This window comes from Pristiophorus japonicus, chromosome 12, assembly GCF_044704955.1.
Source record: "Pristiophorus japonicus isolate sPriJap1 chromosome 12, sPriJap1.hap1, whole genome shotgun sequence".
Classification (NCBI taxonomy): Eukaryota; Metazoa; Chordata; class Chondrichthyes; family Pristiophoridae; genus Pristiophorus; species Pristiophorus japonicus.
The window spans coordinates 69754014-69778600 of record NC_091988.1 but is presented as its reverse complement, the minus strand read 5'-3'; the positions used below and the strand labels follow the sequence as shown (position 1 = coordinate 69778600).

General features: G+C 49.6%; 1 protein-coding gene across 3 annotated transcripts in view; it reads right to left on the bottom strand.

Annotated features, from left to right (window-relative positions):
* The window catches only part of LOC139277320 (cytosolic 10-formyltetrahydrofolate dehydrogenase-like), a 207558-nt gene that overhangs the window by 97597 nt on the left and 85374 nt on the right, over positions 1–24587 (bottom strand). For all 3 annotated transcript variants that reach the window (XM_070895630.1, XM_070895632.1, XM_070895633.1), the window contains exons 9-16: positions 19933–20024; positions 15650–15797; positions 14968–15087; positions 13640–13767; positions 12198–12348; positions 11273–11343; positions 8992–9097; positions 2314–2401 (exon numbers count right to left, since the gene is read on the bottom strand). In XM_070895630.1, coding sequence (XP_070751731.1) covers positions 2314–2401; positions 8992–9097; positions 11273–11343; positions 12198–12348; positions 13640–13767; positions 14968–15087; positions 15650–15797; positions 19933–20024 — 904 coding nt within the window. The remainder of the gene's footprint in view (positions 1–2313; positions 2402–8991; positions 9098–11272; positions 11344–12197; positions 12349–13639; positions 13768–14967; positions 15088–15649; positions 15798–19932; positions 20025–24587) is intronic.

Here is a 24587-nt window from a genome sequence, read left to right as displayed (position 1 = left end):
AGTGTGTGAGAGTGTGCTGGGCATGTGAGCATGTGAGAGTGTGTGAGAGAATGTGTGTTAGGTGTGTCAGAGAGTGTGTGAGAGTGTGGGAGAGTGTGGGAGAGAGTGTGTGAGAGTGTGTGAGAGTATGTGAGAGTATGTGAGAGTGTGTGAGAGTGTGTGAGAGTATGTGAGAGTGTGTGAGAGTGTGTGAGAGTGTGTGAGAGTATGTGAGAGTGTGTGAGAGTGTGTGAGAGTGTGAGAGTTTGTGTGAGTGTTTGTGAGATTGTGTGAGGGTGAGAGAGAGTGTGTGTGAGAGAGTGTGTGTGAGAGAGTGTGTGTGACTGTGTGTGAATGTGTGTGTGAGTGTGTGCGTGAGAGTGTGTGCGGGTGTTTGTGAGTGTGTGTGAATGTGTGTGAGAGTGCGTGAGAGTGTGTGAGAGTGTGATGAGAGTGTGTGAGAGTGTGAGGAGAGTGTGTGAGAGTGTGAGACAGTGTGAGAGAGTGTGTGCTAGGTGTGTCAGAAAGTGTGTGAGAGTGTGTGAGAGAGTGTGTGTGAATGTGTGTGAGAGTGTGAGATTGTTTGTGAGAGTGTACGATTGTGTGCGATTGTGTGTGAGAGTGTGTGAGAGTGTGTGCGAGTGTGTGAGAGAGTGTGTGAGAGTGTGTGAGAGTGTGTGAGAGTGTGTGTGCGAGTGTGTGAGAGTGTGAGAGTGTGTGTGAGAGAGTCAGAGATTGTGGGAGTGTGTGAGTGTGTGTGAGTTTGTGTGAGTGTGTGAGTTTGTGTGAGTGTGTGAGAGAGTGTGAGAGAGTGTGAGAGAATTTGTGAGAGTGCATGTGAGAGTGTGTGTGTGTGTGTGAGTATGTGAGACTGTGTGAGGGGTGGGCTTGGTGTGTGAGAGTGTGTGAGAGTTTGTGAGGGTGTGTGCTGGGTGTATGAGAGTGTGTGAGAGAAGTGTGAGTGTGTGAGAGTGTGTGAGGGTGTGTGCTGGGTGTGTGAGAGTTTGTGAGAGAGAGTGTGAGTGTGCGAGAGTGTGTGAGAGTGTGTGAGAGAGAATTTGTGAGAATGTTGAGAGTGTGTGAGGCTGTGTGGCAATGTGTGAGAGTTTGTGTGAGCATGCAAGTGTGTGTGAGTGTTTGTGAGAGTGTGTGAGGGTGTGTGAGGGAGTGTATGTGAGGGTGTGTGAGAGTGTGTAAGAGAGAGTGCGTGAGTGTGTGAGGCTGTGTGAGTGTGTGTGAGAGTGTTTAAGAGAGAGTATGTGAGAGTGTGAGGATGTGTGAGAATGTGTGAGAGTGTGTGAGAGTGTGTGAGAGTGTGTGTGAGAGTGTGTGAGAGTGTGTGAGAGTGTATGAGAGTGTGTGGGATTGTGAGAGTGTGTTAGAGAGTGTGTTAGAGAGTGTGAGAGTGTGTTAGAGAGTGTGAGAGAGTGTGAGAGAGTGTGATGAGAGTATGTGAGAGTGTGTGAGAGTGTCTGAGAGAGAGTGTGTGAGAGTGTGTTAGTGTGTGTGAGAGTGTGAGAGTGTGTGAAAGTGTGTGAGAGAGAGTGTGTGTGTGAGAGTGTTTGTGAGAGTCCGTGAGAGTGTGTGAGAGTGCGTGAGAATGAGAAAATATGTGAGTGAGTGTGTGAATGTGTGTCAGAGAGTGAGTGAGAGTGTGAGAGAGTGTGAGAGAGTGTGATGAGAGTATATGAGATTGTGAGAGTGTGTGAGAGTGTGAAACAGTGTGAGAGAGTGTGTGCTAGGTGTGTCAGAGAGTGTGTGAGAGTGTGTGAGAGTGTGTGAGAGTGTGTGAGATTGTGTGAGAGTGTGTGAGAGAGTGCGTGTGAGATTGTGAGAGTGTGTGAGAGTGGGAGACAGTGTGAGAGTGTGTGCTAGGTGTGCCAATGATTGTGTGAGAGTGTGTGAGAATGTGTGAGAGTGTGTGAGAGAGTGTGTGTGAGAGAGTCAGAGAGTGTGAGAGTGTGTGTGAGTGTGTGCGTGTGTGTTTGTGTGTGAGTGTGTGAGTGTGTGTGAGTGTGTGAGTGTGTGAGTGTGTGAATGTGTGTGTGAGTGTGTATGTGAGAGTAAGTGTGTGTGTGTGTGTGTGAGTGTGTGAGTGTGTGTGTGAGTGTGTGAGTGTGTATGTGAGAGTGAGTGTGTGTGTGTGTGTGTGTGAGTGTGTGAGTGTGTATGAGAGAGTGTGTGAGTGTGTGTGTGAGTATGTGAGAGTGTATGAGTGTGTGAGTGTGTATGAGAGAGTGTGTGAGTGTGTGAGTGTGTGTGTGAGTATGTGAGAGTGTATGAGAGTGTGTGTGAGTGTGTGAGTGTACGCTGTGTGCCATACTGCCAGCCTACCTGCCCCTGGGAGGATGTTCATGACGCCCTTCGGAAATCCCGCCATGGCTGTCAGCTCCGCGAATTTTAGCGCCGTCAGGGGAGTAACCTTTGGGAATGAATCAGACGAGCCCTGCGTCATTAAACATCCCTGAGGTGCCTCACACACCCTGCACACCCCACCCACCGGCCACAACCCAAGGGCCAAATCACCTACACACCCAGCCTGCCCACTGGCTTCAGACAAAACCCGCACCTTATCCCCAGACCTTGCCCAGAGGCCTCACCCTCGGGCCTCATCCAGTCTGGTAATCTGGGCCCCTCACCCCAAATCCTCAGTCAGCCACGTTGCCAGCGAACATCACCCAGATGCCCTGACAAGCTGTGTACCCAGCTGTGGCACACCGTGACCCCCCAGCAAGGAAAGCCGCCTGTGATTAAGCCCGCTCACTTCGAAGGAAATTTGGGGACAATCTGTCATAAATCTGTGTCCACTTTTCAGCCTCTATGTGGCCAATTGGAACGCTTCAATGATCCTTATGGGGAACGGTAGCACAGCTTATGTTACGAGACCAGTAATCCAGAGGCCTAGACTAATGATCCAGAGACACAAGTTCAAATCCCACCACAGCAACTGGGCAATAATTAAATTACTCTGGAATAAAAAGCTCGTGTCAGTAACGGTGACGGTGAAACTGGATTGTCGGAAAAACTCAACTGGTTCACTGGTGTCCTTTAGGGAAGGAAATCTGCCGTCCTTACCCGGTCCGGGCCTATATGTGCCTCCAGACCCACAGCAATGTGGTTGACCCTTAACTGCCCTCTGAAATGGCCCAGCAAACCTATGGCAGAGTCAGCACTGTGGGAGCACCTTCACCACACGGACTGCAACGGTTTAAGAAGGCAGCTCACCACCATCTTCTCAAGGGGGATTAGGGGATGGGCAATAAATGCTGGCCTTGCCAGTGACACCCACATCCCATGCATGAATAAATTAAATAAAAAACTACTGGGCCCCGTTACCTCACTGAGAGCTGGGCTCAGGAACAACACCCTTTCACTCATATATTGGAGGTTCTGAAGTCAATTGTCTCCACAGTGCCAGAGATTCAACCCTGTGGCCTTTGGGGGCATTTCCAAGCCAGTTATTCCATATCCCATGTTGGTCATTGGCTGTCTGTTCTTACAGGGCAGTAACAGCAAGTCTGCCGTGTGTTTGTAAAGTTGTCAGGTGGAAGGTTTACACACTTTCACAAAAGGCACAGGAAGAGGCCATGAACTAAAAATGGTTTAAAACAAACTTTTGGGACTGCCTGAGCGGGAAAATGGGCGCCAGCCTGGGGCAGGTGGTGACTCATCACCGATTAAAAACAATCTCTGCGGTCAGGAGCTAGACATGGTTATACATCGAGACAAAGGGATTGATACAATCTAGCAGAAGAGCCCCTGGATTGATTGGCCAGAGGGGGAAACAAGTTCCCTATGGAGATTACAAGTCTACGAGAAACCAGGACAACAAAGGATCCCACAAGGCGTTATCTTTTGCCCTGTCGACTCCGAGTGCAAATTGTGATTATCCAAACTGATCACCACAGCCATCTGTAAAGTCCTGTCCCCTCAGTACAGATTCACACGAGGCATGTAGTGAAGTCAAGGTCACTCTGGACCTGCACCTTTATTTCACAGCTCTGGAATGCTGCACTTGCCTGAGACCTGTCCTTGTATACCTGTCTCTTGCAAGTGCACCCCTGGTGGTAAGGTATGCTGGTGATTACAGGTCATATCTTATTACAGTCATGTATAGCATGTTAGGATACAGTTATATATAATAATGTAAGATACATGACATCACCCTCCCCCAAGGTCTTATTGTCTTTATAGGTTCAGTCTCTCAGGTGATCTACGCTCTCGCGTGGAGCGTCTGAGTTGTGGTTCAGTTGTTTGCCTTGGTGTCTGTTTTTCTTTGGGTGTGGTTGCTGGTATCTCGCCTGGGCTGTTTGTTTCGATTGGTGTGATTGTTGTTGACTCGCCTGGGCTGTCTGTTGGGATTGCCCTTTCCTCAGGTTGTTCCCTCTGTCTGTCCACAAGGTGTGGTGCGAGTTCCACATTGTAGTCTGCCTCTGATTCCGCAGTGTTTTTGGTAAATCTGCTTTTGACTTGGTCTACATGCCTCCGGCAGGTTTTGCCATTGTCCATTTGTACTACCAGTAGCCTGTTTCCTTCCTTGCCCGTTACTGTCCCTGCAAGCCATTTGGGACCCCTGCCATAGTTTAATACAAACACTTTGTCCCTATCTCATTCCATCTCCCCCTCGAATTTCTGTCATGGTACTCAGTCAGCTTACGGCGCGTTGCCTCAATGATTTTGTGCATGTCTGGGAGGATTAATGAGAGCCTTGTTTTTAAAGTCCTTTTCATCAACAGTTGCTTGGGGGGGGATCCCAGTCAATGAGTGCGGATGAGATCTGTATGACAGCAGCAGTCACGACAGGCGACCCTGCAACGTGGGACCTTGGATTTTAAGCATGCCTTGTTTAATGATTTGCACTGCTCTCTCCACCTGGCCGTTGGAGGTCAGCTTGAACGGTGCCATCTTGACGTGATTTATGCCGTGGTCAATTATAAAGTCTTGGAATTCTGCGCTGGTGAAGCACGGACCATTGTCTCTGACCAATATGTCAGGGATTCCGTGCGTTGCAAAAATGGTTGCGAGGCTCTCCATAGTGGTGGAGGTTGTGCTCGAGTTTAAAATGGTGCATTCGATCCACTTTGAAAATGCATCTACAACTACGAGGAACATTTTGCCCATGAATGGGCCCGCATAGTCTACGTGCACCCGCGACCACGGTTTGGTAGGCCAGGGCCAGGGGTTCAGTGGAGCCTCCCTGGGGGCATTGCTGAGTTGGGCACAAATGGTGCACCTTCGGACACAGAGCTCCAAGTCCGCGTCAATACCAGGCCACCAGATGTGGGATCTGGCTATGGCCTTCATGAGAACGATCCCCGGGTGCTCGCGGTGGAGCTCCCGGACAAATGCCTCTCTGCCTCGCAGAGGCAGGACTACTCAGCTGCCCCACATCAGGCAGTCTGCTTGTAGTGATAGCTCATGCATGCGCCTGTGAAAGGGTTTTAATTCCTCGGGGCAGGCATCGCGAGCCTCTGCCCAGTCACCGATTAGGGCACACCTTTTTACTGAGGATAACGTGGGGTCGCTGGCCGTCCAGGCTCTGATTTGGCGAGCCGTCATGGGCGAACCTGTGGACTCAAAGGCATTGATTGTCATGACTATCTCACAGTCGTATTCGTCAGACCCTTCCGTGGTCGCCAGGGGTAGCCTGCTGAGCGCGTCGGCACAGTTGTCTGTGCCTGGTCTGTGCCTTATGGTATAGTCGTAGGACGCCAGCATGAGTGCCCACCGTTGAATTCGCGCCGAGGCGTTGCCGTTTATTGCCTTGCTCTCGGATAGGAGAGACGTGAGGGGCTTGTGGTCGGTTTCTAACGCGAACTTGGCCCCAAAAAGGTATTGGTGCATATTTTTGACACCGTACACACACGCGAGTGCCTCCTTCTCTACCATTCCGTACCCGCGCTCCGCCCGCGAAAGTGACCTGGAGGCATAAGCTATGGGTTGTAATTTGCTCGCACTATTGACATGTTGTAAAACGCACCCGACCCCATACGCTGACGCATCGCATGTGAGAACTAGCTTTTTACCTGGGTCAAAGAAAGTCAAAACACTGTTGGAACATAGAAGGTTGCATGCCTTATTGAAGTCACGTTCCTGGGCGTCTCCCCAAAACCAATCGCACCCCTTTCTGAGTAGCACGTGGAGAGGCTCCGGCAGCGTGCTTAAGTTCTGCATAAAGTTCCCAAAGTAATTGAGTAGCCTGAGAAAGGCACGCAGTTCTAAGACATTCCGGGGCCTGGGTGCCAGGCGAATTGCTTCTGTTTTGGACTCTGTTGGGCGGAATCCATCAGCGGCAATCCTTCTGCCCAAAAATTCAACCTTCGATGCGAGAAACAGGCACTTGAATTTCTTGACTCGTAGGCCTACCCGATCCAACCGCTTTAGTACTTCCTCCAAATTACGGAGATGGGAGTCGGTGTCCCTGCCCGTGATAAGTATGTCGTCTTGAAATACAACCGTCCCCGGGATGGACTTGAGCAGACTCTCCATGTTGCGCTGGAATATGGCAGCTGCCGACCTGATGCCGAATGGGCATCGATTGTACATGAAAAGGCCTCGATGTGTGTTAATGGTGGTGAGTAGCTCGGATTCCTCGGTCAATTCTTGCGTCATATACGCAGATGTGAGGTCTAATTTTGAGAAAAGTTTACCTCCAGCCAATGTGGGCAAATAAGTCCTTTGCTGGGCAGCGGGTACTGGTCCTGTAGGGAGACTCTGTTTATGGTAGATTTGTAATCCCCACAGATTCATACGGTCCATCAGGCTTCATGACTGGGACGATGGGACTTGCCCAGTCGCTAAATTCCACAGGTGATATAATGCCTTCCCGCAGAAGCCTGTCTAGTTCGTGTTCAATCTTTTCCCTCATCACATAGGGTACAGCTCTGGCCTTGTGATGGACCGGTCTAGCATCCTGTGTGATGTAGATTTTGACTTTGGCCCCTTTGAAAGTGCCCACACCTGGCTGAAAGAGATGTTCAAATCGCTTTATAACTGTTGAGCAGGAGGTCCGTTCCTCTAATGACATGGCATGGACATCATCCCATTTCCAGCTTACTTTTGCCAGCCAGCTTCTCCCCAGCAGTGCTGGGGGGTCTCCGGGGACAATCCACAGGGGAAGTCGGTTCACTGTCCCTTTGTGTGTGACAGAGAGCATGGCGCTGCCGAGGACTGGTACGATTTCTTTGGTATAGGTCCTTAGAGTTTTGGTCTGTCTCTTTTATGCGGCCACAGTTGTTCAAATTGTTGAGCGCCTATGAGAGATTGACTCGCTCCCGTATCCAGCTCCATGTTGACAGATGTCCCGGGTACTGTCCCCACCATCTTCTGGTCCGCTTTCCGATCCATCCAATTCGTATACCAGCCGAGCTGCCATTTTTTTGCACATGCGGGCCAAATGCCCTGTATATTCACAATTTCTGCAAACAGCCTGCTGAAATTGACATACCCTTGCCGAGTGCCCACCCCCACACCTCCAGCACAGACCTGTTCCATTGTTCAAAGAGTTTCCAAAGAATGAGCTGCGTCTGGCTGATCTCTCTTGAGCTTCTCTCAGTTTGTAGTTGATTGATCGCATTGTGGGTTGATGAGGTGTGAATGGCCGTTCCTGTGGCCCTTGATGGCTTCTGCCTGCTGTTGAGAACCTGTTCTCCCGGTTTTGTCTGTGTGTGGGGGTAGCAGCTTGTTTAGTGCTGTGAACTTCTTGTTCCAATATTTCGTTAGTTGTCGTATCTGCATTGTAAATCAACCTCGTTTCTTCTTCCCCTGCCAAGAATGTCTGTGCAACTCGTGCTGCTGCCTCTAAGGTCAGGTTCTTGGTCTCTATGAGCTTTCGGAATATGCCTGCGTGGCCTATTCCTTCAATGAAAAAGTCTCTCAGCATTTCTCTCCTCAGTTCATCGGAGAACTCACATAAACTAGCCAACCTCCGAAGTTCCGCCACGAAGTCGGGTATGCTCTGGCCCACACAGCGTCTGTTGTTGTAGAACCTGTGTCTGGCCATGTGTAAGCTGCTCGCTGGCTTCAGGTGGTCTCTCACCAGTGTGCTCAATTCTTCAAACGACTTGCTTGCTGGTTTCTCGGGTGCCAACAGATCCTTCATTAAAGCGTATGTTTTCGAGCCACAGCTGGTCAAGAGATGGGCTCTTCCTCTTGTCTGCCGTATTGTCGCCTAACCAGTCTTTGGTTACAAAGCTTTGCTGGAGTCTTTCTATAAAGTCCTCCCAATTGTCTCCCGCATTGAACTTTTCATCTGATCCGTTGTTCGCCATTCTGTGGATTCTGTAATCCCGTAACCCGTTGCCACTGTAAAGTCCTGTCCCCTCAGTACAGATTCACACGAGGCATGTAGTGAAGTCAAGGTCACTCTGGACCTGCACCTTTATTTCACAGCTCTGGAATGCTGCACTTGCCTGAGACCTGTCCTTATATACCTGTCTCTTGCAAGTGCACCCCTGGTGGTAAGGTATGCTGGTGGTTACAGGTCATATCTTATTACAGTCATGTATAGCATGTTAGGATACAGTTATATATAATAATGTAAGATACATGACACCATCCAAACTGATCACCACAAAACATCGAGACCGATCCAGACGCGTTAACGGAAAACCCAGCCCAGCAGGAGATATACTCATGAAACGGATATATATGTACGAGCTGAGAACAGCAGCTCAACGGGACAGAAGGAAGAAAACAACGGAACGAGAAGAACAGAGCAGACCATCAGGATGAGAAGGAGGGAACATCGGAGAGGAACAACCGGTCAAGGAACCATCGACCACGAGCCTACAATCGACAACAACAGCAACTAACTGGACGGGTGATTGTATGTCTTCGGTCAATTCTCTCAGAAGTCATGTCCTGTAATTTTTAATTGGCTTTTGTGCAATAAAAGTAACAGTTGGGTTATACCTAAACTTTGCGATATGTGGAGTCCTTTCCTGTAATTCCCGAGGTCTATGACTCAAAGTAGAGTTGAAAACGAACACCCTACAGAGGTGGCCAACTTGCCTGTGCCGGTTTCAGAACCACGGTGTTACCAGCAGCGAGACAGGCTGCGGTCTTCCACGCCAACATCATCAACGGGTAGTTCCACGGGATCACAATGCCGCACACCCTGTTTCAATAGAAAGCCAAGAGTGTATCACAGCTCTGTATCATTGTACAAATCTCACAATTAACCAATATAAACTTCAGTGTCAGCCGTGCCTCAGAGGGTAGCACACTCACCTTGGAGTCAGAAGGCCGTGGGCTCAAGCCCCACCCCAGAGACTTGAGCCCCATAATCCAGACCAACACTCCCAGTACAGTGCTGAGGGAGCGCCGCACTGTCAGAGGGGCAGTACTGAGGGAGTGCTGCACTGTCGGAGGGGCAGTACTGAGGGAGCACTGCACTGTCGAAGGGGCAGTGCTGAGGGAGCACTGCACTGTCGGAGGGACAGTACTGAGGGAGCGTTGCACTGTCAGAGGGGCAGTACTGAGGGAGCACTGCACTGTCAGAGGGGCAGTACTGAGGGAGTGCTGCACCATCGGAGGGGCAGTGCTGAGGGAGCGCCACACTGTCGGAGGGGCAGTGCTGAGGGAGCGCTGCACTGTCGGAGGGGCAGTTCTGAGGGAGCGCTGCACTGTCGGAGGGGCAGTACTGAGGGAGTGCTGCACTGTCGGAGGGGCAGTACTGAGGGAGCGGCGCACTATCGGAGGGGCAGTATTGAGGGAGCGCGGCACTGTCGGAGGGACAGTACTGAGGGAGTACTGCACTGTCGGAGGGGCAGTACTGAGGAAGCACTGCACTATCGGAAGGGCAGTATTGAGGGAGCGCTGCACTGTCGGAGGGGCAGTACTGAGGGAAAGCTGCTCTTTTGGGAGGGAGGGGGCCTACCTTCGGATGAGATGTTAAACGTATGCATTTTCAGGTGGACATAAAAAGTCCCATGGCAACATTTCGAAGAAGAGCAGGGGAGTTCTCCCCGGTGTCCTGGTCAATATTGATCGCTCAATCAACATCACTAAAACAGATTCTCTGGTCATTATCACATTGCTGTGTGTGGGAGCTTGCGGCCGCGTTTCCTACTTTACAACTGTAACTAAAGTTCTAAAATACTTAATTGGCTGTGAAGTGCTTTTGGATGTCCAGAGGTCGCTAGATACAAAACAAAACTTTCTTCTTTCTTTCAGTATATATAGTGGGCGATGTTCGTGTAGTGGTTCTGTCACTGGATGAGTGATCCAGAGGCTCGGAATTATAATTCAGAGAACGTACATTGCAACATACACAATTCTTACAGGGCTTGACAGGGTAGATGCAGGGCGGATGTTTCCCCCTGGCTGGGGAGTCGAGAACCAGGGGTCACAGTCCCAGGATAAGGGATTGGCCATTTAGGACTGGGATGAGGAGAAACTTCTTCGCTCAGAGGGTGGTGAATCTTTGGAATTCTCTGTCCCAGAGGGCTGTGGAGGTTCAGTCTGAGTATATTCAAGATAATAGATCGATAGATTTTTGGATATTAAAGGAATCAAGGGATATGGGGATAGTGCAGGAAAGTGGAGTTGAGATCGAAGATCAGCCATGATCTCACTGAATGGCGGAGCAGGCTCGAGGGGCCGAATGGCCGACTCCTGCTCCAAATTCTTAAATCCCAAGTACAGTTTGAAAATTTGAATCATTTCAATAAAAACCTGGTATCAGTAAAAGTGAGATTATCAGATTGTCGTTAGAAACCCAAGGGGTTTATATTGGAGTTATGTGTAGGCCCAAACCAGGTAAGGCCAGCTGGTTCCCTTCCCTGAAGGACATCAGTGAACCAGTTGGGTTTTGCCTCAGTTTCATGGCTATTTACCTGATGCCAGGAATTTATTGAATTCACTTTAACAATTTACTGCAGTGGGATTTGAACTCATGACCTCTAAGCTACTGGGGATCGGACGGAAAGTGGAGTTGAGGTCGAAGATCAGCCATGATCTCATTGAATGGCGGAGTAGGCTCGAAGGGCCGAATGGCCGACTCCTGCTCCCAGTACTTATGTTCTTATGTACTATAGTACCAATGAGGTAGAGAGTTGGTAGAGGGGAGAGTTCAAGGGGGAGGGCTTGCTGCCTTCATGATCAGCCAGCATTAATCAGTTTGGCATAGATTGCGGGTTTTTGTGAACCCCTGTTCACTGTGCATTGTGTTCTGGGCCCCTTCACTGCCCATTGCTACAGCGGCACTGGGCTGAAGTTACACACTAGGCCGCACATTTCTCCTCCCCATGAAAATAAAAAATCAATGTTCAAGTGTAGGTCAAACTCTTACCCAATCGGCTCCCTCTTAGTAAAGGTTAAGTTGCGATTAGGCCGAGCTTGGTTAATGGGGATGGTGCAGCCCTACAGAGAGAGGGATAGGCAGCATTAGTGAGTCAACAAACCCTTTCCCTTCACATAGTGGGATAGGTGTACAGGTGTGTGCAAGTGTACAGGTGTTTGCAGGTACACAGGTGTGTGCTGGTGCACAGATGTTTGCAGGGGTACAGGTTTGTGCATGTGTATCGGTGTGTGCAGGTGTACAGGAGTGTCCAGGTGTACGGGGTGTACAGGCGTGTGCATGTGTACAGGTATGTGCAGGTGTACAGGTGTGTGCAGGTGTACAGGGGTGTACAGGCGTGTGCATATGTACAGGTGTGTGCAGGTGTACATGTATGTGCAGGTGTACAGGTGTGTGCAGGTGTACAGGTGTGTGCAGGTGTATGCAGGTATACAGGCATGTGCAGGTGTACAGGCGTGTGCATGTGTACAGGTGTATGCAGGTGTACAGACATGTGCATGTGTTCGGTGTGTGTATGTGTACAGCGTGTACAGGTATGCACATGTGTACAGGTATGTGCAGGTGTACAGGGGTGTACAGGCGTGTGCATTTGTACAGGTATGTGCAGGTGTACAGGTGTGTGCATGTGTACAGGACTGTGCAAGTGTACAGGTGTGTGCTGGTGTACAGGGGTGTACAGGTGTGTGCATGTGTACAGGTGTGTGCAGGTGTACAAATGTGTACAGGTGTGTACAGGCATGTGCATCAGTCCAGGTGTGTGCATGTGTACAGGTGTGTACAGGTGTACAGGGGTGTACAGGTGTGTGCATGTGTACAGGTATGTACAGAGGTGTACAGGTGTATGCAGGTGTTTTGTGAACCATGCGTGGGTCTGCAGAAGGTGGTTGAGGAGCTGCCGGTGAAGACTGCCACAAACCTGAATCTTGTCGCACCATCCGGCGAAGTAGCGGAATGTCTGGATGGACATGCCCACGTGGGTTTTCAGCGCCAGTGTGTAAACGGCTCCCGAGTCGATGGCTTCAATTGTCGCCAGTTCCTCCTGGTGCTGCTCCATCAGGTCCGCCAGCCTACAGGCCCCAAGAATTCAGATCCCACAATCAATCTAAATTCAATTCAGGCAGCGAGCTCCATCCGAGAGTGCAGGATTTAACACACTGCTTGAAATAACATGCGTCTACATCTCAAAACACCTGGGCCGAGCTAATCGATGCCGCCTTGACGCGGGTTTTCCCACTCGCCAGCTTCCTCCTGTCCTCTCCTCTCCCGCGGAGTATAGCCGCTCTCGGACGCCCGACCCGAGGGACCATTCTCCAATTCTAAGTTTGGACACTAAGAATGCCTTAGCACTTCCCTGTGCTCGCGGACCTACAGTGGCTCCCAATCCGACAACACTTCGAATTTAACATTTTCATCTTTGTTTTCAAATCCTCTGCCTCTCCCTATCTCTGTAGCCTCCTCCAGCCCCACAAACCTCTTGCCCATCCCTGATTTTAATCGCTCCACGATTGGCGGCCATTCCTTCAGTTCCCTGGGTCCCAACTCTGGAATTCCCTCCCTAAACCTCTCCACCTCTCCACCTCTCTCTCCTCCTTTAAGACGCTCCTTAAAACCAACTCCTTTGACCAAGCTTTTGGTCTCCTGATTTAATATCTCCTTAAATGGCTTGGTGTCAAATTTTGATTGATAATCGCTCCTGTGAAGCATATTGGGCCATTTTATTCTGTTAAAGGTGCTATATAAATGCAAGGTGCTGTTGTTTTGTCGCTGTATCTAACCCCGTGCTGTACCTGCCCTGGGAGTGTTTGATGGGACAGTGTAGAGGGAGCTTTACTCTGTATCTAACCCGTGCTGTACCTGCCCTGGGAGTGTTTGATGGGGCAATGTAGAGGGAGCTTTACTCTGTATCTAACCCGTGCTGTACTTGCCCTGGGAGTGTTTGATGGGACAGTGTAGAGGGAGCTTTACTCTGTATCTCAGCCATGCTGTACCTGCCCTGGGAGTGTTTGATGGGACAGTGTAGAGGGAGCTTTACTCTGTATCTAACCTGTGCTGTACCTGCCCTGAGAGTGTTTGATGGGACAGTGTAGAGGGAGCTTTACTCTGGGAGTGACTGATTCTGATTGATGTTCGATTCTCCAATATTTCCATCCCCCCGCAAGGGGACTATATGGGATATTCCTGAGCCTATTTCTATAGTATTGCAGAACCTTGCGTACTGTATCCATTGGAAGCGACAGTCTGTTGGTACTTCGAGCTGTGATTGAAGCCAGTCTCTAGTTTTTGTCTGTGTTTATTATTGATGCGAGGTGCTGATTCTGTCTCTTTAAACGGACGATGTATTCTTGCTTCAGTACTGACCTGTAGATCAGTCGGCCTCGGTCCCTGGGGTTCATCCTCCCCCATTCCCCGGTCTCAAACGCCTCCTTCGCTGCTGCCACAGCCCTGTCCACGTCAGATACCTGGGCCAAGGACACACGGCAGATCACCTGGGAGAGGAAACAGTGAGAGAGTGAGGGGGAGAGAGGGAACCAGGGAGTGAGAGAGAGAGGGGGAAAGGGGAGGGGGAGAGAGAGAGAGAGAGCGAGAGAGAGAGAGAGAGGGGGCGGAGAGAGAGAGGGGGAGAAAAGAGAGAGGGAGGGAGAGAGAGAGAGAGAGCGAGAGAGAGAGAGAGAGAGAGGGGGTGGAGAGAGAGAGAGGGAGGGAGAGAGAGAGAGAGAGAGGAAGAGGGGGGGAGAGAGATAGATAGAGAGGGGGAGAAAGGGGGGAGGAGAGAGAGAGATAGATAGATAAAGAGAGAGAGACAGAGAGAGGGGGGAGAGAGAGAGAGAGGGGGAGAGAGAGAGAGGGGGGAAAGGGGAGAGAGAGAGAGAGAGAGGGGGGGAGAGAGAGGGGGAGAGAGAGAGAGAGATAGATAGAGAGAGAGAAAGATAGAGAGAGGGGGGAGAGAGAGAGAGGGAGAGAGAGAGGGGGGAGAGAGAGTGAGGGAGGGGGAGAGGGAGAAATAGAGAGAGAGAGAGAAGGGGGGACGGGGGGGAGAGAGAACCAGGGAATGAAAGACAGTGTGGGAGAGAGAGATAGATAGAGAGAGAGAGGGAGAGAGAGAGAGAGAGAGAGGGAACCAGGGAGTGAGAGAGAATGTGAGTGTGAGAGAGAGAGAGATAGAGGCCCAGGGAATGAGAGAGTGAGTGAGAGAGGAGAGCGAGAGAAAGAAGAGATAGAGGCCCAGGAAATGAGAATGAGAGAGAGAGAGAGTGGGAGACCCAGGGAATGAGTGAGAGAGAGAGAGTCAGAGAGAGAGAGGGAGTGTGTGTATGAGAGAGAGAGAGAGAGAGAGAGACGGAATGTGTGTGTGTAAGAGAGAAGAGAGAGAGAGAGGCAGGCCCAGGGAATGAGAGAGAGAGAGTAGGAGGGGCAAGGAATGAGGGAGAGAGAAAGAGAGAGAGAGAGTGAGTGTGAGAGGGAGAGAGAGAGAGATAAAGGCGCAGGGAATGAGAGAGCGAGTGAGAGTAAGAGAAATGGAGAGATAGACTGAGGGAGAGAGGGATAGAGCGAGGGAAAGAGTGAGAGAGAGAATGAGACAGTGAGCGAGAGATAGGTGCAGGGAATGAGAGAGCGTCAGGGAACATCGCTCTCTCACTAGAAGCGGTTTCACTGGAGATCGTGCACCAAACATAAGCAGAACTCACGGAGCCATCTGTTGGGTTGATGGAGTTATACCACTTCCCTCCTTCCGCATCTACAAACTGCCCGTTGATGAAGGCTTGGTGTGGCATTCGGAGACTCAGGTTATTGACGTTCATCTCAAACTGTAATGTAATTCAAAAAACAGGAGCCATTTTCAGTCAAAGCTGATCATCCTGGAACATGGAAAAAGATAGCAAACATGTGTTTGGTTAGTTGGGTGTCCAACAGGAGAGTGGGATTAGACTGGGTGGGATAATAAAGGGTGCGGGGAGTGAGGGGCAGAGTGGGATTAGACTGGGTGGGATATTAAAGGGTGCGGGGAGTGAGGGGCAGAGTGGGATTAGACTGGGTGGGATATTAAAGGGTACGGGGAGTGAGGGGGAGAGTGGGATTAGACTGGGTGGGATATTAAAGGATGCGGGGAGTGAGGGGCAGAGTGGGATTAGACTGGGTGTGATCTTAAAGAGTGCGGGGAGTGAGGGGGAGAGTGGGATTAGACTGGGGAATATTAAAGGGTGCGGGGAGTGAGGGGGAGAGTGGGATTCGGACAGAGAGAGTCACAAACTGGCTGAGACAGTGATCTTATCTTGTTTTGTTCTTATGTTCTGGAGGTAATTCTACTTTTAGAAATGAGGTTAATCTTTCATGTTTAATGTATGGATTATCAATGCAAAATCTGCATACATAGTCTATCACCAGCTCCTCTTCCTCATCTTCCCCTCGAAGTTTTCTCACGAGCATCTGAATGAAGTCCTCGAATGTGGTGGCCATGTAGACATCTTCATTCTGCAGCTGAAGACCAGCACACTTCAGCTTGATCTCTTCCACCAGTCTGCGGGCAACAACAACACAGAAGGTACCGACATTTTTCTGGCGATCTTGAAGCCTGGAGTCGGACGCCCGATTTACAGCCCCCCTCCCCTCCCCCCCCCCACCCCGATTTTACAACTCGCTGAAGTCAATGAAGAGTAAAATCAAGCTCATCCGCTGCTGAAACCCTCATCCATGTCTCTGTTACCTCCAGACTTGACTATTCCAACGCACTCCTGGCTGGCCTCCCACATTCTACCCTGTGTAAATGAAAGGTGATCCAAAACTCGGCTGGCAGTGTCCTAACTCGCACCAAGTCCCGCTCACCCATCACCCCCTGTGCTCACTGACCTACATTGGCCTCCAGTTAAGCAACGCCTCGATTTCAAAATTCTCATCCTTATTTTCAAATCCCTCCATGGCCTTGCCCCTCCCTATCTCTGTAATCTCCTCCAAACCCACAACCCCGCCCCAACCGCAGAGATGTCTGCGCTCCTCTAATTCTGCCGTCTTGAGAATCCCTGATTATAATCGCTCAACCATTGGTGGCCAAGCCTTCTGTTGCCTCGGCCCCAAGCTCTGGAACTCCCGACCTAAACCTCTCCACCTCTCTACCTCTCTTTTCTCTTTCAAGACGCTCCTTAAAACCTATCACTCACCTGCGCTAATTTCTACTTCTGTGGCTCGATGTCAAATTTTTATCGCATAATACTCCTGTGAAGCGCCTTGGGACATTTGGTTACACTAAAGGTGCGATATAAATACAAGTTGTTGTTGTTATTGAGTTAAATAAGCGTCCAACTCAAAACTGTCACAATCCCGTCGAGTGGGTTGTTAAAATGGGTCGGGGGCAGTGGAGGGGGACGCTTACTATCTGTCTCGGTTTGGAACAAGAGGAATGCACAATGGCTCCTTCTTTCTATTGTGCTTGTGTTCAACTCCCTCCATGGCCTCGCCCCTCCCTATCTCTGTAATCTCCTCCAGCCCCACAGCCCTCCGAGATCTCGGCACTCCTCCAATTCTGCCCTCTTGCCTGTCCCCGATTTCCATCACTCCACCATTGGTGGCCGTGCCTCCAGCTGCTGAGGCCCCAAGCTCTGGAACTCCCTCCCTAAACCTTTCTGCCTCTCTACCTCTCTCTCCTCCTTTAAGATGCCGCTTAAAACCTCCCTCTTTGCCTGCCCTAATATCTCCTTATGTGGCTCGGTGTCAAATTCAGCCTGATTTATGCTGCTGTGAAGCGCCTTGGGATGTTTTACTATGTTAAAGGCGCTATATAAATGCAGGGTGTTGTTGTGCGTTGAACACCAGTTCAAGGACTCTCAGAACTGCACTCGAGCCAAGAATGTGTTTCACTGCATTCCTCTACTGACGGTGCAGTTGATGGTTCAGATTATAATTAACCAGTAAACGTAAGACTCCGATCAATGATTCAGCAAGGAGCAAAGGAGCTGTTAACCTTACTGTTTATAACTCTCCTGTATCAGTGTTGCATCTTTCGATTCCGTGTGTCTGAGAGTTGTACTTCACCACGCTCGATGTTGGGAATCTCCTTCCAGCTATAATTGGTCCATTATACTTTATTCATTTGGTGGTGAGCTTTGCTGGCAAGCCCAGCATTTATTCCCCATCCCTGAGTTGCCCTGAGCAGGTGGGGGTGGGCCTTCTTCTTCAACCGCTGGTAGCGGGTTTGATACAGTCTCACTTGGCCACTTCAGAGGGCAGTTCAAAGAAGGTGAGCAGCACCCTCACCTCTGAGTCAGAAGGTCGTGGGTTCAAGTCCCACTCCAGCACAAAAATCTCGGCTGACACACCCAGTGCAGTACTGAGGGGGCGCTGCACTGTCGGAGGGGCAGTACTGAGGGAGCGCGGCACTGTCGGAGGGGCAGTACTGAGGGAGCGCGGCACTGTCGGAGGGGCAGTACTGAGGGAGCACTGCTCTGTCGGAGGGGCAGTACTGAGGGAACGCGGCACTGTCGGAGGGGCAGTACTGAGGGAGCACTGCTCTGTCGGAGGGGCAGTACTGAGGGAGCGCTGCACTGTTGAAGGGGCAGTACTGAGGGAGTGCTGCACTGTTGGAGAGGCAGTACTGAGGGAGCGCTGCACAGTCGGAGGGGCAGTACTGAGGGAGTGCTGCACTGTCAGAGGGGCAGTGCTGAGGGAGTGCTGCACTGTTGGAGGGGCAGTATTGAGGGAGCACTGCACTGTCAGAGGGGCAGTACTGAGGAAGCGGTGCTCTGTTGGAGGGGCAGTACTGAGGGAGCGCTGCACTGTCGGAGGGGCAGTACTGAGGGAGTGCGGCACTGTCAGACGGGTAGTACTGAGGGAGTGCTGCACTGTTGGATGGACAGTACTGAGGGAGCACTGCTCTGTCGGAGGGGCAGTACTGAGGGAGCGCTGCACTGTTGAAGGGGCAGTACTGAGGGAGTGCTGCACTGTTGGAGAGGCAGTACTGAGGGAGCGCTGCACAGTCGGAGGGGCAGTACTGAGGGAGTGCTGCACTGTCAGAGGGGCAGTGCTGAGGGAGTGCTGCACTGTTGGAGGGGCAGTATTGAGGGAGCACTGCACTGTCGGAGGGGCAGTACTGAGGGAGCGGTGCTCTGTTGGAGGGGCAGTACTGAGGGAGTGCTGCACTGTCGGAGGGGCAGTACTGAGGGAGCGCGGCACTGTCAGAGGGGCAGTACTGAGGGAGCGCTGCTCTGTTGGAGGGGCAGTACTGAGGGAGCGCTGCACTGTTGAAGGGGCAGTACTGAGGGAGTGCTGCACTGTTGGAGAGGCAGTACTGAGGGAGCGCTGCACTGTCGGAGGGGCAGTACTGAGGGAGTGCTGCACTGTCAGAGGGGCAGTGCTGAGGGAGTGCTGCACTGTTGGAGGGGCAGTTTTGAGGGAGTACCGCACTGTCGGAGGGGCAGTACTGAGGGAGCGGTGCTCTGTTGGAGGGGCAGTACTGAGGGAGTGCTGCACTGTCGGAGGGGCAGTACTGAGGGAGTGCTGCACTATCGAAGGGGCAGTACTGAGGGAGTGCTGCACTGTCAGAAGTGCCGTCTTTTGGATGAGATGTTAAACCGAGACCCCGTCTGCTCTCTCAGATGGATGTAAAAGATCCCAGTGTTACTATTTCAAAGAAATAGTGGGGCCAATATTTATTCCTCAATCAACATCACTAAAACTGATTATTTGGTCATAATCACATTGCTGTTTGAGGGAGCTTGCTGTGCGCTAATTGTCTGCCGCGTTTCCCACCTTACAACAGTGACTACACTTCAAAGGTAGTTCATTGGCTGTAAAGCGCTTTGGGACGGCCCGAGGCCATGAAAGTCTTTCTTTCTTTAACCAAACTCTACCTACAATGGTGAGCCCATGGTCCAGGTTCTCTCCTAAACCTGAAGAGTGTATTTGCCCCGGTTCGCACAGCTGTGCTTTGTTTCAATGCAAACTGCGGCACTTTATGTTTAAAGTCGACATGCCCTGCTCAATGCAACCGCGGTGACATTACTCAATGTACCAGAGCTGAACAGGACAGGAACATCTAACAACACAACTGCTGCTGGTGGCTGTGATTACATCGAGTGTACGGCACAGAAACAGTCCATTCGGCCTATCGGGTCCGTGCCGGTGTTTATGCTCCACACCAGCCTCTTCCCACCCCTCTTCATTTCACTTTATCACCATATCCTTCTATTCCTTTCTCCCTCGTGTGTTTATCCAGCTTCCCCTTAAACACATCGCTGCTATTGGCCTCAACCACTCCCTGTGGCAGCGAGTTCTACATTCTCACCACTCTCTGGGTAAAGAAGTTTCTCCTGAATTCTCAATTGGTGATGGTCTTATATTGATCGCCCCTAGTTCTGCTCTCGTCCACAAGTGGAAAGATCTTCTCTACGTCTATCCTATCGAATCTTTTCATTATCTTAAAGACCTCCATCAGGTCACCCCTGAGCCTTCTCCTTTCCAGAGAAAAGTGCCCCAGCCGGTTCAGTGTTTCCTGATAGTTAGACCCTCTCATTGCTGGTATCATTTTAGTATTGGGCCACCAGTTTTGGCAAAGGAGTTTTGCACCAGGAGCCATTTGTAAAATTGTTTCCCCACAACTCTGAGTCTTGGAGGAGTGCAAAGGTCACCGAACACCTGCAGTAACTCTGGGGCAGGGATATTACCTGACCACATCCATCGAAGCTGCTCCTGACTTGAAAAAATCAGTTGATGCCACAATTTCTGCGACGTTGGAGAGGATGCTCTTCCAGACAGCCTGGTCCAATCAAAACATACAACACATTAAAGGCTGGGAGGAGATACAGAACGCAGCATCAACCAGCAGCAGAGTGATCAACCAGCAGAATTTTCTCACTGATCGAGCTGAATTTCGAACATATTTTTAACTCTTTTGCTTAATTTTGTGCCTTTGACATTAGGATTTCAGTGCTGGGAATCGGAGGTAACCAGTGCACTTCACTGTCCCATCAAACACTCCCAGGGCAGGTACAGCACGGGTTAGATACAGAGTAAAGCTCCCTCTACACTGTCCCATCAAACACTCCCAGGCAGGTATGGTATGAGGTTAGATACAGAGTAAAGTGCCCTCTACACTGCCCCATCAAACACTCCCAGGGCAAGTACGGTACGGGGTTAGATACAGAGTAAAGCTCCCTCTATACTATCCCATCAAACACTCCCAGGGTATAAAAACATAAGAAATAGGACAGGAGTAGGACATTTGTCCCCTTGAGCCTGCTCCGCATTCAATAAGATCATGGCTGATCTGATCTTGAGCTCAGCTCCAACTCCCTGTCCACTTCCCATAACCCTTGAGTCCCCTGTCTACGTCCGCCTTAAATATTCAATGACCCAGCCTCCCCATCTCTCTGGGGCAGTGAATTCCAAAGATTTACAACCTTCTGAAAGAAGAAATTCCTCCTCATCTCAGTTTTAAATGGATGACCCCTTATTCTGAAACGATGCCCTCTAATTTTAGATTCCCCCACGAGGGAAAATATCTTCTCTGCATTGATCCTGTCGGGCCCCCTCAGTATCATATATGTTTCAAAAAGACCACCTCTCATTCTTCTGAGCTCCAATGTGTATCAGCCCAATCTGCTCAACCTTTCGCTTTAAGACAACCCCCTAATCTCTGGAATCAACCTCATGAACCTTCTCTAAACTGTCTCCAATGCAAGTATATCTCTCCTTAAATAAGGCGAACAAAACTGTCCACAGTACTCTCGATGTGGCCTCACCAATACCCTGTACAGTTGTAGCAGGACTTCTCTGCTTTTATACTCTATCCCCCTTGCAATAAAGGCCAACATTCCATTTGCCTTCCTGATTACTTGCTGTACCTGCATACTAAATATTTGTGTTTCATGCACAAGGACCCCCAGGTCCCTCTTTTCTGCAGCATCTTGTAATTTCTCTCCATTTAAATAATAATTTGCTTTTTTATTTTTCCTGATAAAGTGGATAACCTCACACTTTCCCACATTATACTCCATGTGCCAGATGTTTGCCCACTCACTTAGCCTGTATCCCTTTGCAGATTTTTTGTGTCCTCCTCACAATTTGCTTTCCCACCCATCTTTATAACATCAGCAAACTTGGCTACATTACACTCAGTCCCTTCATCTAAGTCATTAATATAGATTGTAAATAGTTGAAGCCCCAGCACCGACCTCTGTGGCACCCCACTAGTTACAGTTTACCAACTGAAAAATGACCCATTTATCTCTGTTTTCTGTTAGTTAGCCAATCCTCTATCCATGCTAATATATTACCCCCAACCCCGTGAACTTTTATCTTGTGCAGTAACTTTTTTTGTGGCACCTTATCGAATGCCTTCTGCAAATCCAAATACACCACACCCACTGGTTTCCCCCTCGTTACATCCTCAAAGAACTCCAGCAAATTTGTCAAACATGATTTCCCTTTCATAAAACCATGTTGACTCTGCTTGATTGAGTCATGCTTTTCCAAATGTCCCACTACTGCTTCCTTAATAATGGACTCCAGCATTTTCCCAACGACAGATGTTAGGCTAACTGGTCTATAGTTTCCTGCTTTTTGTCTGCCTCCTTTTTAAAATAGGGACATTACATTTGCAGTTTTCCAATCCGCTGGAACTGCTCCTGAATCCAGGGAATTTTGGTTGATTACAACCAATGCATTCACTATCTCTGTAGCCACTTCTTTTAAGACCCTAGGATGTAAGCCATCAGGTCCAGGGGATTTATCCACCTTTAATCCTATTATATTACGGAGTACTACTTCATTAGTGATAGTGATTGTATTAAGTTCCTCAATCCCTATTGCCCCTTGATTATCCATTATTGGGATGTTTTTTGTGTCTTCTACTGTGAAGACCGATACAAAATATTTGTTCAACGTCTCTGCCATCTCCCTGTTCCCCATTATTAATTCCCCAGTCTCATCCTCCAGGGGACCAACATTTACTTTAGCCACTCTTATCATCTGTTTTTATATTTTGTGCTAGTTTACTGTCATAATCTATCTTCCCTCCCTTTATCATTTTTTTAGTAATTCTTTGCTGGCTTTTAAAAGTTTCCCAATCCCCTGGCCTCCCACTAGCCTTGGCCACATTGTATGCCTTTGTTTTCAATTTGATACCATCCCTTATTTCCTTAGTTAGCCACAGATGGTTATCCCTTCCCTTACAGTTTTTCCTTCTCATTGGGATATATTTATGTTGCGAATTATGGAATATCTCCTTAAATATCTCCCACTGCTCATCAACTGTCCCATACTTTAATCTATTTTCCCAGTCCACTTTAGCCAATTCTGCCCTCATACCTTTGTAGTCTCCTTTATTTAAGCTTAGGACACTGGTTTGAGAACCAACTTTCTCACCCTCCAGCTGAATTTGAAATTCAACCATATTATGGTCACTCATTGCTAGAGGATTCTTTACTCGGAGATTGTTTATTAATCCTGTCTCATTACCCAAGACTAGATCTAAGATAGACTGCTCCCTGGTTGGTTCCACAACGTACTGTTCAAGGAAACTATCCCGGATACACTCTATGAACTCTTCCTCAAGGCTGCCCTGGCCAATTTGCTTTGTCCAATCAATATGAAGGTTAAAATCGCCCATGATTATTGCCGTTCCTTTATTACAAGACTCCATTATTTCTTGATTTATACTGCGTCCAACAGTGTAGCTACTGGTGGGGGCCTATAGACTACACCCACCAGCAATTTTTTCCCCTTAATATTCCTTATCTCCACCCAAACTGATTCAATATCTTGTTCTTCTGAGCCAATATCATTTCTCACTAAGGCACTGATCCCATCCTTTATTAACAGTGCTTCCGAATTGTCAAATACCCCTGAATATTTACTTCCCAGTCATGGTCACCTTGCAACCACATCTCTGTAATGGCTATCAGATCAAACCCATTTGTATCTATTTGTGCCGTCAACTCACCTATTTTGTTATGAATGCTACGTGCATTCAGATAAAGAGCTTTCCAATGTGTTTTTTTACAATTTTTTCCTGTTTTGACCCTACTTCCTGATTCATCTTTATGCTTATACACTCTGTCCCTTCCTGTCACACTTTGGTTTTCATTTCCCCCAGTGCTACCCAGATCTATTGCCTTCTCCTTGTCATTTGACTTTTTAAATTTTCGCTCAGCTGAATCCTCACCCTATTAATTAGTTTAAAGCCCTCTCGATGGGCTCAATTTTCCCCAGTATTTGCGCCGTTTTTTTTGGAGCAGGCTGCTTTTTCTGTCCTAACTTAAAAATCCCTCATTTCCCCAATCAATTTGCACCAGCATAACTCAGTTAGTTACAAATTTTTTTAATCAGTTTTTTTTCAGCCAAAGGGGGCGTAACCAGCCACCTACGCCACTTCTGGCCATTTAGGGAAGTTTGGCCAGCTGAGAGTTACTCCAGTTCTGATTTGGCCAGCGTATGTGGCCTGTCCTGAAAAACCTTCCCTAGAGTTAAGGAAATCGGTGGAGGCAAGAAAAGTGGCGCAGCAGATGCCTGGACACACGGAAAGAATTGAAAAACACAGAGCAGCAATTTACCTCCAACCCCGCCCAAAGGCTGTCCGGTCCCAGGTTCACACACACAGTCCGGTCCCATTCTCAGTCCCAGGTTCACACACACAGTCCGGTCCCATTCTCAGTCCCAGGTTCACACACACAGTCCGGTCCCATTCTCAGTCCCCGGTTCACACACACAGTCCGTTCCATTCTCAGTCCCAGGTTCACACACACAGTCCGGTCCCATTCTCAGTCCCAGGTTCACACACACAGTCCGGTCCCATTCTCAGTTCCAGGTTCACACACACAGTCCGGTCCCATTCTCAGTTTCCGGTTCACACACACAGTCCGGTCCCATTCTCAGTCCCCGGTTCACACACACAGTCCGGTCCCATTCTCAGTCCCCGGTTCACACACACAGTCCGGTCCCATTCTCGGACCCCGGTTCACACACACAGTCCGGTCCCATTCTCAGTCCCAGGTTCACACACACAGTCCGGTCCCATTCTCAGTCCCCGGTTCACACACACAGTCTGGTCCCATTCTCAGTCCCCGGTTCACACCCACAGTCCGGTCCCATTCTCAGTCTCCGGTTCACACACACAGTCTGGTCCCATTCTCAGTCCCCGGTTCACACACACAGTCCGGTCCCATTCTCAGTCTCCGGTTCACACACACAGTCCGGTCCCATTCTCAGTCCCCGGTTCACACACACAGTCCGGTCCCATTCTCGGACCCCGGTTCACACACACAGTCCGGTCCCATTCTCAGTCCCCGGTTCACACACACAGTCCGGTCCCATTCTCAGT